The following is a 14,745-nucleotide window of genomic DNA, read 5'->3' as shown; positions in this document are numbered from 1 at the left end:
TAAACTCATCTTCTGAGCTTTAATATGTTGCTATTTCAGTGGGAGATTCCTATGAAGGAAACATTGAAGTCTTCTGCAGCAAAATGTATACAAATTTAGTAATCTTCTACTGTATTCATGCAATATTATGATTTTTTAAAGACATTCTGAGAATTTTCCTACTTCTGTGATGCACTGTGAAAGGAATATCATTATCAGCACTTTGTATCTCTTATTAGCTGTTATTCAGACTGCTTCACCTTGCCTTACTGCATCTTTGTATATGCTGTCGGGGTTTAATTAATCTGGATTTTTTCCATCTGTTTGTTATTCCAGCTTTTTGGAGGATGCCTTCTTGCTTTTACTCTACCGTTTAGCTATGCTGGCTGGCTTATGCTTTTTCTCAAGTCTTTCTTGGTAGAAGCTGTGCAGTTGCTCTGTGTTTCCAGTACGGTGTTCTTAAATAGTTTGCATGATGTTTGTGAGGATTCTATTCTTTTGACTGCTTCTTTTTACCTCCTTACTTTTAGTGGTTCCTCAATTTGAAGTAGCATTTAAATGCATGGCATTTATTTTTTTTTTTAACTTTTGTTAGTGCTATGAGGTTGTGGAATTTATTTTATTCTAATGCTAACATTTTGAACCTGATATTGTGCCCTTTCAGAAACCAAGGTAGGAGTCACTTGCCCTCTTGCATTTTTTTTTTATGATAAACTTTCTATGACTGTTAATAATGTCTAAAAAATTTAGTATCAGCATCACAATCTGAGATGATATTTCCCTAGCGTACATGGAGACAGCTGAGGTGTCTTGCTGATACTCTTCCCTGCCGTGGGGCCCCCTCTCATCACTGTCAGCATGTCACAGTCAATACTTCCATCCTAATCAGGCAGTCAGTGATATCATACGCTATATCTGTCTTGACTGAAAGTTCATTCCATTGGGCTCTGGTTGACTTGCTAAGTTGTTTGAACACCGAGCTCTTTTACAGTGTTTTTCATGTTTCCTGTATAGTAAATACTTTGCACAAGGTACCAATGATACCTTCCTCATGCTGAGTTTCTACTGCTATTGTTATACCAATATCTTTGTTCAAAGATAGCACCCCAGTTCCACCAGCTTTGTTTCTAGGACTTCTCCTGCTTAGGTGGAAGCAGGTATGCACTTGTTCTGTTTTTGTATTTCCTTCTACCCTGTTCAAAGGGACAGTATCTGTTCCAGCCTTTTGCTATGGTTTGTGGTGTGGCCTAATAGTTTTTCCTCAGGCTAGGTTTAAAACCACTCTGATCTTTTTTAATAGTAAAAGCCACAAAGTTTACCTACCTTGTTTCTTCTAAAACCTTTCCTTTCATTTCAGGATTGTCCCTAGTTTCCAGTGAATCCGGATCTTGTTTCCCTTCTAGTCTTTAATCGCATGTTGAGATTTTATCACACTCTTTAGCCTGCGTTGCCGGGAACAATTGAGCGGTGTTGGGGATGCTCGAAGAACCCAAGGTAGTGTATTTTTGCCTTTGATCCTTACTGCAACTGAAGCTGATGAGCACAATGTCCACCTAATTGGTACTGGAAAAGGGCAGAGAAGGTGTCAGATTCTGTAGTTCCTTAAAATGGAAAAATGTATTTCTTGCATAGTTACTTGAAGTGAAATTATCTGTCCTCGACATGTCAATGTCTCTTCATTTGACAAGACCCACACATCCTGTCTGTCTTGGTAAAGAGAAGGCTGATTGTGTATCGAATATATTCAGTGTTTTATCTTTACATTTTAGTTTCTTAGCAAAAAGGTAAGCAGAGCCTGGAGAACAGATATCTTGCCTAAACCAGAGCAGGGAATTACAGTAGGACTTCCTACATGGTGGGTTAAATTCTTTAAGTAGTACTATCTTCCACCATAAAAGGCTTGCTGGGCAGCAAGATGACATTTTTACAGGTTAAAATCTTGGTCGTATCTGTTACCTCATCAAAGAAGTAAGATGAAAAGAAGTTGTATTTTTTTAGATATGATAGGGGTTTTTTTGTTCATTTGTTTGAACTGAAGTAAGACATTAGGTGGCTGACAAATTGTACACTCAGGTGTTTAAGACAAAAAGCATTTTTTGTAATGACAAGCAACCCAAATGTCTACTAGTGTAGGAAATAACTAAATATGTTGAAGTTTTCGTTTTTCTCAGCAAAGCAGTTAAAAATCCCTGCTTTTATTAAAGCCTCAAGGTTGTTTGACTTTGAAAGCAGCTCAAGGTAAGAAAGTCCACTCAGCTTTGGTTGTTATTGCTGCAGTTGTATGAGAGAGAATGCAGCAGAACATGATATGCTTTTCTTTAAATTCCTCCACTTCTGTTCAGTGTAGATTTTCATCCGTGATTTGTAAGTGATCATCTCCATAAAGGACAATTTCAATTGCCAAATTTTATATAGACTCTATTTTGTAGTCTTGTGAAAACCAACATGAAAGTAATGTACACTGTCAGCTTTTAACCACTAGATGGTAGCTACCCATAGTAAAAGGAAACCTCGTTGCCGAAGCTGTGCGGTATAACGCTATAAAAAAAAAATCTTCTGCCACAGTGAAATGAACTTTCATAATTCCTAAACTAATATGATAAATTAATATTTTCATCTAAATTGTTTATCTGTAATGCAGTTGATTGTGCACTTCATGGCTTTACTGACCTGCATAGTGGTGATTTACCCCAAATCTGACATAATGTCTTGTAGGGTGCTGAACATAGTTAAGACTATCCAGAAACACATGACAGACTAAAATTATTCAATTATAATGCAAGATTGCATATCCTTCTTAATGTATATATTACATTATTAACAATAATGCAACTTCACCATGGATTTTATATTCCTGAAGCATCTGGGGAGGAAATGTATTCTTCAAATCATAGATCTGATTGTGGATCACCAATAAAAAAAAAAGATAAAAGAACCGGCTGTTTTTTATTTTTAAAAGTTGATTTAAAAACTGCAAGAAAACTTTTTTTTTTTGCAAATAGTAAAAAATTTTTGTAAGTGTTAAATCTGGTACTGTCATAAAACAAGGAGTCTTTCTTAAGTTATCGATTACGTGACCCTGCCTCAGCAAGAATTGTCCTGTTCAAAAATCTTTAAAATGGATCTGGTTTATTTGGCCCATTTACATAGCCATGATACACTATTCAAACTGATCCTCTTGTGGGCATAAAGTACATTCCTAAAGCAATATTTTTATAGCAGTTTTGGCAGTTGTCAGCTATACCAAATTTGAGGCTGAGCATTATTTATTTTTGTGGTTTATAAGGCAAAGAAGGAGTACAGGTGATAAGAGTTTTGCATATGGTTGCAGACCAAAAGGTTGCTGCTTGGCCTTCTGAGTTGTTGGTTGTATTAGCGGTGTGTTAAATTGGCCCTACTGGAAGTCTGGCTTTTGACACAAGGACAATAGTGACCTGACAACAGCATTTAAGTACTGTCTCAACCACTTCATTATTTTCAGTTTTTCTTTTTAACACATAATGAGGTGGAAGATCACAGGAAGTTGCTTTCCATAAACGTTTCCAGGACTCTAACCAAGATCAGCATGTTATCTAGTACTGTAAGTGCAGTCTACTTAAAAGATTCTGAGAGCTGACTTAGGATATATTACAGCTGCAAAGTGGTTTTCTGTGTAAGTTAATAAGTTGTGATTATTTGATATTAACACGTATATGGGTCCACTCCATGGGTTAGATTATTCCTTGTCATGATTGCCAGTCATTTTAATTTTGTCAGCCTTTTTATTAATGTAAAATTGCGTCATTCCAAGTTACTTAAATGACTGAGATTTCTGGAGTTTGTTGAAGACTATTTCTTTTTGTGGATGATAAATGAGCTGACAGAGATGCTCTGCTGGGCTTGCCACTCTCAAACAAGAATGAGCTAGTTGAAGACGTGGAGGTTGAGGGAAGTCTTGCCTGTAGTGATCATGAGATTGTGGAGCTTAAAACCCTGAGAGAAGGGAGCAAGACGATCAGCAGGGTCACAACTTTAGGCCTCAGGACAGCAGATTTTTGACTTCTTCAGGAATCTGGTTGGCAGGATCCCATGAAGGACTGCCCTAGAGGGAAACAGGACAGAGGAGAACTGGTTGATCTGCAATAACATTATCCTTGGAATGCAATGACGGGTCATCGAATGTGTAGAAGGAAGAGCAGGCCTTGCAGAAGGTCAGCATGGATGAACACAGAGACCCTGTCTGAGTTCAAACGTGAGCACAACTTCCATAGAAGGTAGAATTAGGAATGGGCCACCCAGGCAGAATATGGAGACAATGCCCAAATGTGCAGAGATAGAGTTAAGAAAGCTACAGCTCAGCTGGAGTTCAAACTTGTGAGGAGGGTGAAGGGAAATGAGAATGGCAGCAAAAGAAAATGTGGGCCCACTGCTCAGTGGGACAGGGGACTAAGCAACAAAGAACATGGAAAAGGCTGAAGTATTCAGTGCCTTTTTTACCTCAGTTTTCACTAGTTGAGTTTGCCCTCTGACCTTCTAGGTCTTTGAACCTTCTTGCAGAGTGTATGGAAAGGATTACCTATGGTATCCAAAGATAGCATTAGGGAGTTCTTAAGCCAACTGAACATATGGAAGTCCATGGGAGCAGATAGGATGCACCTGAAATAGCCAGCCAGCTAGACAGATCAAGTTCAGTAGTGGGTCACCAAGATGGTCAGGAGGTCAAAGTGCATGATGTATGAGAAAATACCTAGAGAACTGTGTTTGTTGAGGTCCAGGAAGAAAAAGCTAAGAAAAGATCTTATTACAGCTTACAAATGTCTAATGGGAGCAGAGAGAGAAGACAGAGTTGGACTTTTCCTGAAGGTGCATGGTAATAAGAGCCAATATACACAAGCTGGAACATAGGAGATTCTGGTTAGATAGATGGAAGCAATCTTTATGTTGGGTGGTAAAACACTGTTATAGTGCTCAAAGAGGTTGTGGAATCTCCATCCTTTGCGATATTCGGAACTCAACTGTGCACATCTCAGAGCAACACCTTCTAACTGGACTTTCTTTGAGCAGAAAACTAGACGACTTCCAGAGATCTCTTTAAACCTACATGATTTTCTGGTTCTGTGGATTAGTTGCTATCACCTTACATCATTTTATGAAAAAGATCCATGAATATTAGGTGGTCTTTCAGAGATTTATTCAAGGTTTTTATTTATTTATTTATTTTTAAAAAAGAGCTTTTCTTGATGCATTGTAAAGTCAAGCCCATTGGGCTGAATTTTTACATTAGAAATCACATACATCCTCCAAAGAAGAAAATAATTCTTCAGTGTTATGAAATATATCCAGGAATTAGCTCAATATGTAATATTTAATAGCATATTTAAGAGAGAAAGCTGTAAATGGTTCAGAGAAAGCTATCAATGTTTACTTTTACACTAAATACAATTTTTTTCAGTCCTTCTCTTTCAAACATGTATACATAATCAGATTTGACTATAGTAGGTGGGGAAAATTGTATGGAAAAATCAGATAATGGGGGGAAAATGGTTTTTACTTATTCAATTTTTATCAACACTGAGGTTGTCAAGTGATTTTTAGATATGATTTGCATTGATATGAGTGGAAGCAGAAATATTAAGAGGCGTTCTAAGCCTGAAATAGTTGTAAAAATTTCTTGTTTTTCTTGTTCCTAATATTGGATCATTAGTTTGTTTTTCTTGGCATTTTCAAGAGAACATTAGATTAGATTCTGTCATTGAAATGGAAAAAATTAAGGCTATTTTAAGAAGAAAAAACTTAACATTCCTTGCTGAAAAAAAATTGCTCTATTAAGCAACCATTGTACAACTGAAAAATAACAGGCTGAATGTGCTTGTATAAAAAATATGAACAGAAATCTTGGTAATTTAGTAGTCTGTAGGTAAAAGCTATTTGAAAGCTGCTTGACTGTTGTTGCTATATATTTAGACAATCATCTGTGACAAGGAAACAAAGATGTCTGTTGACATGAGGATTACTTAAGAAGGCTAAACACAAATCAGATAAGCACTTATAAAATTGACTTTTGCAAATGGTTATGTTGCCCTTGAGCATGATGAATCGTATCGAGCGGTGTTTGTATGTAAACAATATCACCTTAACAACACTGTAGCTGTCAGCTGTAATTTTCAACTCCTAATCTATAGGCAGTAAATTCTGGCGGTTAGAGACCTGTAGTTTCTAAAGTAGTCTGATTTAGTTTTCAAGTAATTTAAATGCACATTAGAACTGAATTTTGAGAAGGATACAGAGCTAAGGTTAATTGTTGCTGTTTTTTTAGGTCCCCGCTGTATTTTCTAGGTTTCTTTTTTGGTGTTCCTACAGATAAGGAATGAAACAAATATGAACAACAGGTTGGGGGGAGAGTTCAAAATGATGAATCAAGCAGCTTGTTCCATGGTTTAAGGCTTACCGCTGAAAAACAGTAGTTGGCTCTTACATTGAAGAGTACAATGTTTAGAGCTGGAAGAAAGCAACTTTGGAAGCAGAGCATTGGCAGAGTTATAAAGGTAAGGAAAACTGAACTTTAGACTAGGTCCAGGCTAGTAACTGTATAGTTTGAGTAAAGGTGTAAATTGAGGGGGGAGTGGGGGGAAGAAAAATGTGTGTTTTAAAATAGCGTAAGTGGATGATGCTGGTTTCACAAAATATCCTAATTACATTAAAATGGATAAACTATGTCTTTTAAAGCATAACATAATATTTGGGATAGGTATTTTTCAAAGAGGTAGGGGGTTTTTGTGTTACTGGTCTTGTAAGTTAATTGGTAGGGTATCAATAAAGGCTTAGTTGCATGATTTGTTTTGAGAAGTAAATTTGCACTCGGAGATATTTATGCATTTGGCTACTGATACTTGTATCTTGTCCATATTGTTGCAGTGGTCTCGTAATGGTATAATTTCACAAATGTTATACCGGCACAATAAAGAGCTTGATGCTAGATTTGGCAACAAAACATGGTTGTGCTCTGCCACCAAGCAAAATCAAAGTTTAACTTCAATTTACACATACTTATAAAATGGGAACAGAATTTTGAAGGTACTACATAGTATCGAGAAACAATAATAAAATATAAACGTCATTAAGACCCTTAGACTAATTTGAAAAGCTGGGTATTTGAACAAATTGTTCCTGAGTTAATGCAACATTATAACAAATGTGGGAAAGCTCTGATGTTTGAGATTTAAGAGTCAGCTAAGAGGACCACCTTAATTCTGTAGGGTGTGTGTTTTTTGGAGAGGAATGAATAAAAAGGTGTGTGTCTGTTGAAAACTCAGGGTGCTTGAAAAGTGTAAAATGGTTTGCAGTTTATTTTTACAGGGAAATCTGTGAGCAATATAAAACATCTTAGCAATTTAAAGGAGAGACAGAGGAATGCTGTGTTGGTTAAATAAGTTTTGGATGAGACAGTAAATTAACAATAGAACACTCTTACTTTTTGACTTTTTTTACTATTGAACTTCCCAGTAAAGTTCGAGTGTATTGCTCATCCATAAGACTTTGATCTGAGTGTGTCTAAATTCAGTAATGCACAGTATTCTGACAAACAAATGCATCATTTGCTGGATAAACTGTGTTCAGGAACAAGTTTTAACTTGTGCAGTTATGACTTGCATACTAAATAACATTCATGCTAACCCCATTTTGAGTGTCTGCAGACACATCAGCAACTGCATTCTGTAATGGAGAAGTTGGCAATGGTCAATATTTGGTTTCTAAGGCTGTTGTTTCAAAGAAAGGACCCTTGGCATTTCCGACTTCTGATCTTTCAGTACCTTCTGTTTAAACATATGTGCGACTTATATTCTCTTGTGGTAGTTAGAAAACACCTTTTTTTTTTTTAATTTTAACTTAATCCCCATTTATCGCTTCACATTGATGGTGTGATGGTTATGGATTTAGGTGTATGTTAAAATGAATTTAGGAATCTCCCCTTTATTCTACTTCAGGAGCAGATGTCTACTGAAATTATTTTCCTGTGCTAAATTTTTGGTATTTACATATTAGGAATTTTAAGGTTTTATGTAACATATAACAAGTAACTTGTTTTAACTAGACTAATCATCAAAGAAGGACTTTTCTGTCAGTTAGTGTAGCTTTGGACTTGCATCTGTTGTGGGACTGTGTCATATGGCCTTTCTTACCTTTGTAACTAACTTGGGGGGAGAAAAGAAACACAAAACTAAAGGTAGCTGTGCTGCTGTTCTTTAAATGAAGAACTGAAGTCAAGCTGTACCATCTAAAATCTTGGACAGTCCTTCCAGATACCTAAGTGAGAAAGCATTCATCTCTTGTAAATGTCGTTCCATCTGGGTCCTCCTACATCATGGGACATAATGAGGAGACTTTGGTGTACGACCTTGGTCAGAATTGCTGCTGATACTTTTCGTTTGCATATAAGTGCTACTGCATGAACCAGCAATTCATCTCTTACCTACATAAATGATAGCTTATGTGTTTTAGCAATCCTTCCATCTTCAAATCTTACTCTTTCAGTGTTCTGTTAAATGATGTTTATTAGAAGTACATAAACCTGCCTGGGTTTTGGTATTTTTTTGTACAGATGCTCTTTAGGGATGCGTACTTCTGTAGTGAATCCTGCAGGATGTAAAAAATACAAAAACTCCTAGGTGATGACCACATTGCTGGTTTGAAGCAAGATGTGAGGGTAGTCAAAGTTAGCATCTTAAAGTCCAAAGACTGAATTTTGAGAACAGGTTAGTGAATTCCATCACTGAAGTTATGGTTGATACAAAAGGATTGAGGGCCTGTAATGCACCCCTATGCAAAAATTGGGAAGGAAACAAATCTGGAATAGAAATATACTTGTTCCTCCATAAGCCTTTTTCTCATTTATGTGGGGCCCTTAAAGATGGGGAGGGAAGAATGAGAGGTAGAAAGCTCAACATTTTCTTGCAATTCATTCCCTGAGATTGCTAATCCGAAGTAAAGAATATCTTAGAAATTTATTATTTACCAAGTATGCAAATGGAAAGTGATATTTTGACAGGTTTCCAGTCTAGCTTCTGAGTGTTTTTAAATATTAAAATCAATGACTTGCTATTAAAAGCACTGAAATTAGGTTTCTTCTACTATTTTTGGGACAACCTAATCCTAAAAGTGAGGCAGAAGTGTCCTCTGATGACTGCAACAACTGAGAAGTGAGAGTTTTTGTGGCTGGGGAACACCTCATTTGGGGAGGACTTCTTGTTCTTAGGAATGACAGATCACCAAAATATGGAAGCGTGACAGGCAGGGTGTGTGCTTGAATTGCCTTGTAGCTACTATCAGGAAAAACATGCATGCAACTTGCATTAATTACAGAGATAAGCACCAGAACAATGCAAATGCGTCCCAGAAGTGACACGTGATAAATGCAAGTGTATGTCCTAATCTTCATAAAACTATAGCTTTACTATCTAGTTCATAATTCCCTGTTTTCTCTAGGTACGGTTCATTAAAACAATTTATGTTAACTAGACTTTTAAAGTTTTGTGACATATTAATGAATGCTTTTGTTACTGGCCTTAGACATCAAATATTGCCTAATGCTATGTGAAGAGCTATACACAATAGCTAGCATATTTGTTACAAGGCTTGAGAGACTGCAATTAAAGGATTGGAAAGCAGTAAAAGAACTGCAACATGATTGCCCAGTGTGAGAAGGTGCTCATGATTTCAGCCTGCATAAACAGCAACTTGAGAAGAAATGGAGGCTATGAACATATCAAGGACCATCTGTGTAGGTGGAGTTGGGAATTGATAACCAATGTGAGATGAATACCTTGTGTAGCATTATATCTGGAGTTCTATGCTGGGAACACAGCAGAGTACAGAAGTAGTCTCTCTGTAGTTTAAGTAAACCAAAAAGAGCTTTTTGCTGGATTAAACAGAAGCTCACTAATTGGCTGAGTATTGGTTGTATTTTTCTATGTTAAAGATGCATTATCAGTTGTGCTCAAGTTACTTAAACAGCAGTTTTTAGGATTCTAATTTTATCATCTAATGTGAAGCTGATTCAGCCCCAAATCATTGCTTTTTGTATGTCTAACTAGGGGGGAAAATTCTACTCTGATTTGAGAACATGTAGGAAAGGCCAATCCTGTGATGACATTTCACTTTTGGGAAAGTGGAGACCATGTTAGGGAATGACAGAGGTAAAATAGCATAAAGGACATGTACAAAGTAATCTGCTACTGCATTCTTCAGGCATATCTGTGTAAAGAACATGATTTGTATATCTGTCTTTTACATGGAAAAACATTTCCAGTGCATTTGGTGTTTATGAAGGCATGCTAGTAATTACGAGTTTACCAAATATTTGAAAATTCCTTCAGGAAGTAGGAAAGATATTTACGTAAGGGTATAAAGTATATTATGCAAGTCCTATTGGCTCTGCAGAAGCTTGTGGATAAATCACTTGTGCATACTTTATAGAGTTACTAGATTTTTCATAATCACTAGGGAAATAAAGATTGAATTTACCACCAATGAAACATAAATCTAAATTTCTTTTGAAAATGAAATGATATTAAATCTTGTAATCCGCAAGCACAATAATACCAGTAACTATTCCAGAAGGCTATTTTGTCTATAATGTAATGAGGTGTATTACGTATGGGAATTCAATTTAATTAGAAGAGTAGGCATACTGCTTGAAGAATGGTATAATAGCTATAGTTAAGCACATTTGTAAACACTTGTGTACCTTGAGGCTTGTGGCTTGTTTTACTTCCCATTATATTAAAGAGTTAATGTATGAAAGCCTAGCTTCCTCTAGCAGCATCTTTCTTTATTAGAGAACGCTTACAATATCTTCCACGAATAACAAAGATAGGTCAGAGTCCTGTCTTGACTTGATGGTCATATGTGACTTGACTGAAAAGCTAGGACTAAGGATTTAGGGTGTTGAAGATAACTTGAAGAATGACAGAGCTGTACATAAAAAAAACCCTTTTTTTTTTTCCCCCTACAGAGCCTTTCAACAAATAAATAATATTGTACAAAAGACTGATGCTAGAAATTTTGTGCTAAATCTGACAATAGAACACAGGAAATCAACTGTAAAATCATAACAGGGGTCACTTCTAAACATTTCATTTGAGTGCCTTAAAAACATAAATCACAAGTATAGAAGAATATAATAGCCTTTACTTTTTAAAATAAATCTTAGAAATGTCTTTATTTTTGCCTTCAAAATATATTGTGAATTGTTCTTGTTCACTTTGTGTTTTATAACAGCAAAAGCTCACGGAAGAGAGGGAGGCTAAACGTGCTCGGCTGGATGGCAGGCATGATTACCTACTGGATACTGTCGCCTCTTGTGTGAATCTGGACAAAGCGGAAGTAGAAGATGCTATTCTTGATGGTAACCAGGTAATCTAATGAATTTGATAGTGAAGCTCATAGGGCACCTTAGAACCATCAAATACTTGGTGAGATAGTTGAGACAGTTGTCAGACTTCATGTCTGAGATTACTCAAGTGTACTCATAGAAAAAAATATTTCTCAGCATTTTGGAAGTAAATTGAACAAAAGTGTCTTTAGTTTCAGGACCTATTGTAACAATATTGATTTTTAAATTGATTATAACTTCTTCTTTCTAATGGTTATAGATAGTACAGTAAAATCTGTGACACTTTCATGCTAGATCTACAACATAAAGTCTCTCAATCCTTGAATACATAGGACACATAGATTCAAGAGTTCTGTTCACAGCAGGCTGCATGTTATTGTTGTTTCCATTAGGCTGTCACCAGCATTTGTGAGACTACATTGTGATCTAGTTTAGGAAATTAAATCAGGTGGAAACTACTTGATGAAATAGAATGGCTAAGTTGTCTGACTGACTGCATGAGGGCTAATGCAGGGGGTAAGCAGTTAGAAACATGTATTTTGAGGATATGGTGCATCAAAGTTGATGGTAAGTATTATATGCAATGGAGATACATTTTGTGATTTGAAAAGAAATCACTACTTTTTCAAAACCTAGGGAGCCAGCAAGTAGATCTTGTTTTACTGCCCGACACTAAACATGATTGTGTGGTGGTTTTTGGGTTTTTTTCTCTTGCATTCTCTTTCCATCTGTGTACCTTCAATTTAGGCATTCCCACTTCAGTGCTAATATTGTTGAGAAACCGAAGGCAGTCCAGTGGAAGACTACCAAAAAAGTGAGGGACATAGGACATGTAAAGTATGAGAAGAGGGAGAATAAGAGGTTGAGGGGCAGTCAAATAGTAGCCTGGAGTTGCTTGAAGAGCAGTTACAAAGATGACAGAGCTGAACTCTTCTCAGTGGTTGCACATGTTATAACCAAGGCAATAGCCACAACTTGCAGATTGGACATTAAGAGACTCTTCTTCACCAGGAGGGTAATGCAGCATGGGAATAGGGTAATCAAGTGAGCTGTATAATTGCTGTCCCTGAGGTTTTTCAGACTCAGCCTAGGCAAAACTCTGGATGACCTGAGCTGCTGTTGATGATACAGGAGACTGGCCTCGAGATGTCCCAGGAGTCCCTTCCAACATTTCTGTGATTCCATGTGATGTAAGAGTATCAGCTGTGTAGAACCCTGTCACACAAGTTAAAAAGCAGAACTTGTTTCAGCCTTTGTGCGTTTTATCTTTAAATGGTTTTCCTGGCAAATTTTATATATATATGTTAAAAAAAAGTATATATAAAAATTATACATTATATAATTTTTCAGGCCTGGTAAAAATTGTCAGATGAAAAAAATATTGGCAGCTTTTATACTTGGAAAGAGAAAAGCGTAATCATTGTTTTGATCTCATCTTGGAGGGCTCAGCCAAGATTTTCTGGAATAGCAGTTTATGTGATCTTGCTATAACTGAGGCCCATTATTAATGGAAGAGGGATAAATGCAGCTTTCTTCCTGCTGCTGGTCATCTCTCAGCCTTTTTCCTGCTCTAGGAAGCACAAATGGTACCAGCAAATGTTTCTGAAGAAGAACTTTTACAAGTAGAAACCTTTTCTGCTGTAAGATTGCTATGTAGTTAGGGGCTATGTGAAACAAAGTCTCATAGAACTAGAAAAATAATGGATTAGGCCACACTTTCAAGTGCTGAAACACTGATCAGCATACTAGCATAGAGCAATTTACTTTCTTCCTAGGCTTGCATGGCCTATGCATGAGATGCCTGGGCTGCACTACCAGTATATGGTTCAAGGATGCTTGATGGCAGCCTTAAACTAATGAAGAACTGTGAAATTGTCCTCATGCTTAAAATATAAATAAATAAAGGCTTCCTCTGTTGCTATGATATGGAATATTTGCAGTGTTTTCTGCTGTTAGCTGAATGGCAGTAAGAATTACACAGGTGAGGGACTTCAGTGAGGTGCTACTGCACTTCAGTAAATGAAGAAATGCCCTGTGCCCTCAGTTTGAGAGACGATATACAGCATGTACAGTAAGTGGTTTCAGTAAACTGAAGCATAAACTGAAGCATGACCTAGCTATATTCAATGGAATAGCGTGGAAAAATTTAAATGATTCAATTGAGTAGGTGTGTGCTGCTGAAGGACAGGGCAACTCCGTCATCTTTTTGGGAGGTAGTAACTGGACCGGGTATAATTTTAGTATTGAACAATGATAATGTGATGAGTTTTTGTCAGCCCTGTATGTTAAAAATCTGAGCAAGTTAAACTTTTCATAGTGGGTATGCGATGCATGATTACATCAACATCATCTCAAACAGATAGAGCGCATTGACAAATTCTTGGTCCCTGGAGGTCTGCGTCATCTGATGTTCTACTATCAAGATGTGGAGGCAACGGATACAGGTAAAGCAACTTAGGTTTTCCTGCAACATGTTATAGTTGTGCTGATCAAGTGTGCAAGGAAAAAACAAATAGTAAAGTTCTTATAAAGTGGCACTTAAAGCAAGTTTGGTCATACTGGGACATCTGTCCTTGCTCATGAAATGAGGATTGATGAAATTACTGAGGCTTATTAGTGCACTTCCACATATTGCTACTATGCAGCAGCAAGGTACTTCCTTGCAAGCCCAGCAACTCTTGCCTGGTGGGTTGGAAAATGGTTTTCGATAGTTAAAAGATGAGTTTCACGCAAGGTGAGCAGTGATAGGTGCTCTGCCCCCTCCCCACCAATCTGCCCTAGAAGCCCTCCACTTTTCTTGGCTCATGACCATCCATCCAGGCGGTCCTGTTCCATGACAAATGGCCCCGGGAGGGTGGCTATTATGCGTAGCAGCAGGCTATTACCCCAGAAGTCCCTTCTGCTCATATCCCCTTCCCCAGTGCCCCCATGTTACCGCACGTCTGGGGGAAGCCTCCTTCTCACTCAGCCTGGAGGCAGCTCAGGACCCCTGTGACAAGGACATCCCCCCGTTGCCCATGGCTTCTGTCCCAGAGCCTCCAGTGCTGCTCCCGCTGGGACTAGCGAGGCCACATATGACCTCTGAGACCCTGTGATGGGTTGGTGGGAGTTCATCCAGGGTAAACAAGGGGAGCATACAAGAAGGGCCTCGTAAATACATCTATATGTATCTCTATAAATATACGTTTTTATACATATGTAAACATATACCTATATGAGTGTACAAATACGCATTTATACTTTATGTATTTTCAGTAAATATGTATGTAAATACCTAAAAGGTATGAACAGACTGTTTAATAGGATATAAACAACTCTAATTATTAAAAATTTAAATGCATATAGAAAATTAAATGAAAATACAAACTCAGTCAGCAATTTAGAAGTCTGCTGAA

The 14,745-nt window shown here is 37.2% G+C and overlaps 1 protein-coding gene across 5 annotated transcripts in view; it reads left to right on the top strand.

Annotated features, from left to right (window-relative positions):
• The first annotated feature begins 6,217 nt into the window (after nucleotides 1–6,217).
• DNAH5 (dynein axonemal heavy chain 5) overlaps nucleotides 6,218–14,745 on the top strand; it is a 133,050-nt gene continuing 124,522 nt past the window's right edge. For 4 of the 5 annotated variants that reach the window (XM_054817916.1, XM_054817915.1, XM_054817918.1 and 1 more), the window contains exons 1-3: nucleotides 6,218–6,503; nucleotides 11,236–11,370; nucleotides 13,710–13,794. In XM_054817916.1, the coding sequence (XP_054673891.1) occupies nucleotides 6,447–6,503; nucleotides 11,236–11,370; nucleotides 13,710–13,794 (277 nt within the window). In that variant the 5' untranslated portion in view covers nucleotides 6,218–6,446. Of the gene's footprint in view, nucleotides 6,504–11,235; nucleotides 11,371–13,667; nucleotides 13,795–14,745 lie in introns of those variants that run through there. The other variant, XM_054817917.1, reaches the window with a different exon arrangement.

This window comes from Grus americana, chromosome 2 (genome assembly GCF_028858705.1).
Source record: "Grus americana isolate bGruAme1 chromosome 2, bGruAme1.mat, whole genome shotgun sequence".
In the NCBI taxonomy this organism is placed as follows: Eukaryota; Metazoa; Chordata; class Aves; order Gruiformes; family Gruidae; genus Grus; species Grus americana.
The sequence above is the reverse complement of the archived record's forward strand: the minus strand, read 5'-3'. Positions and strand labels throughout refer to the sequence as shown.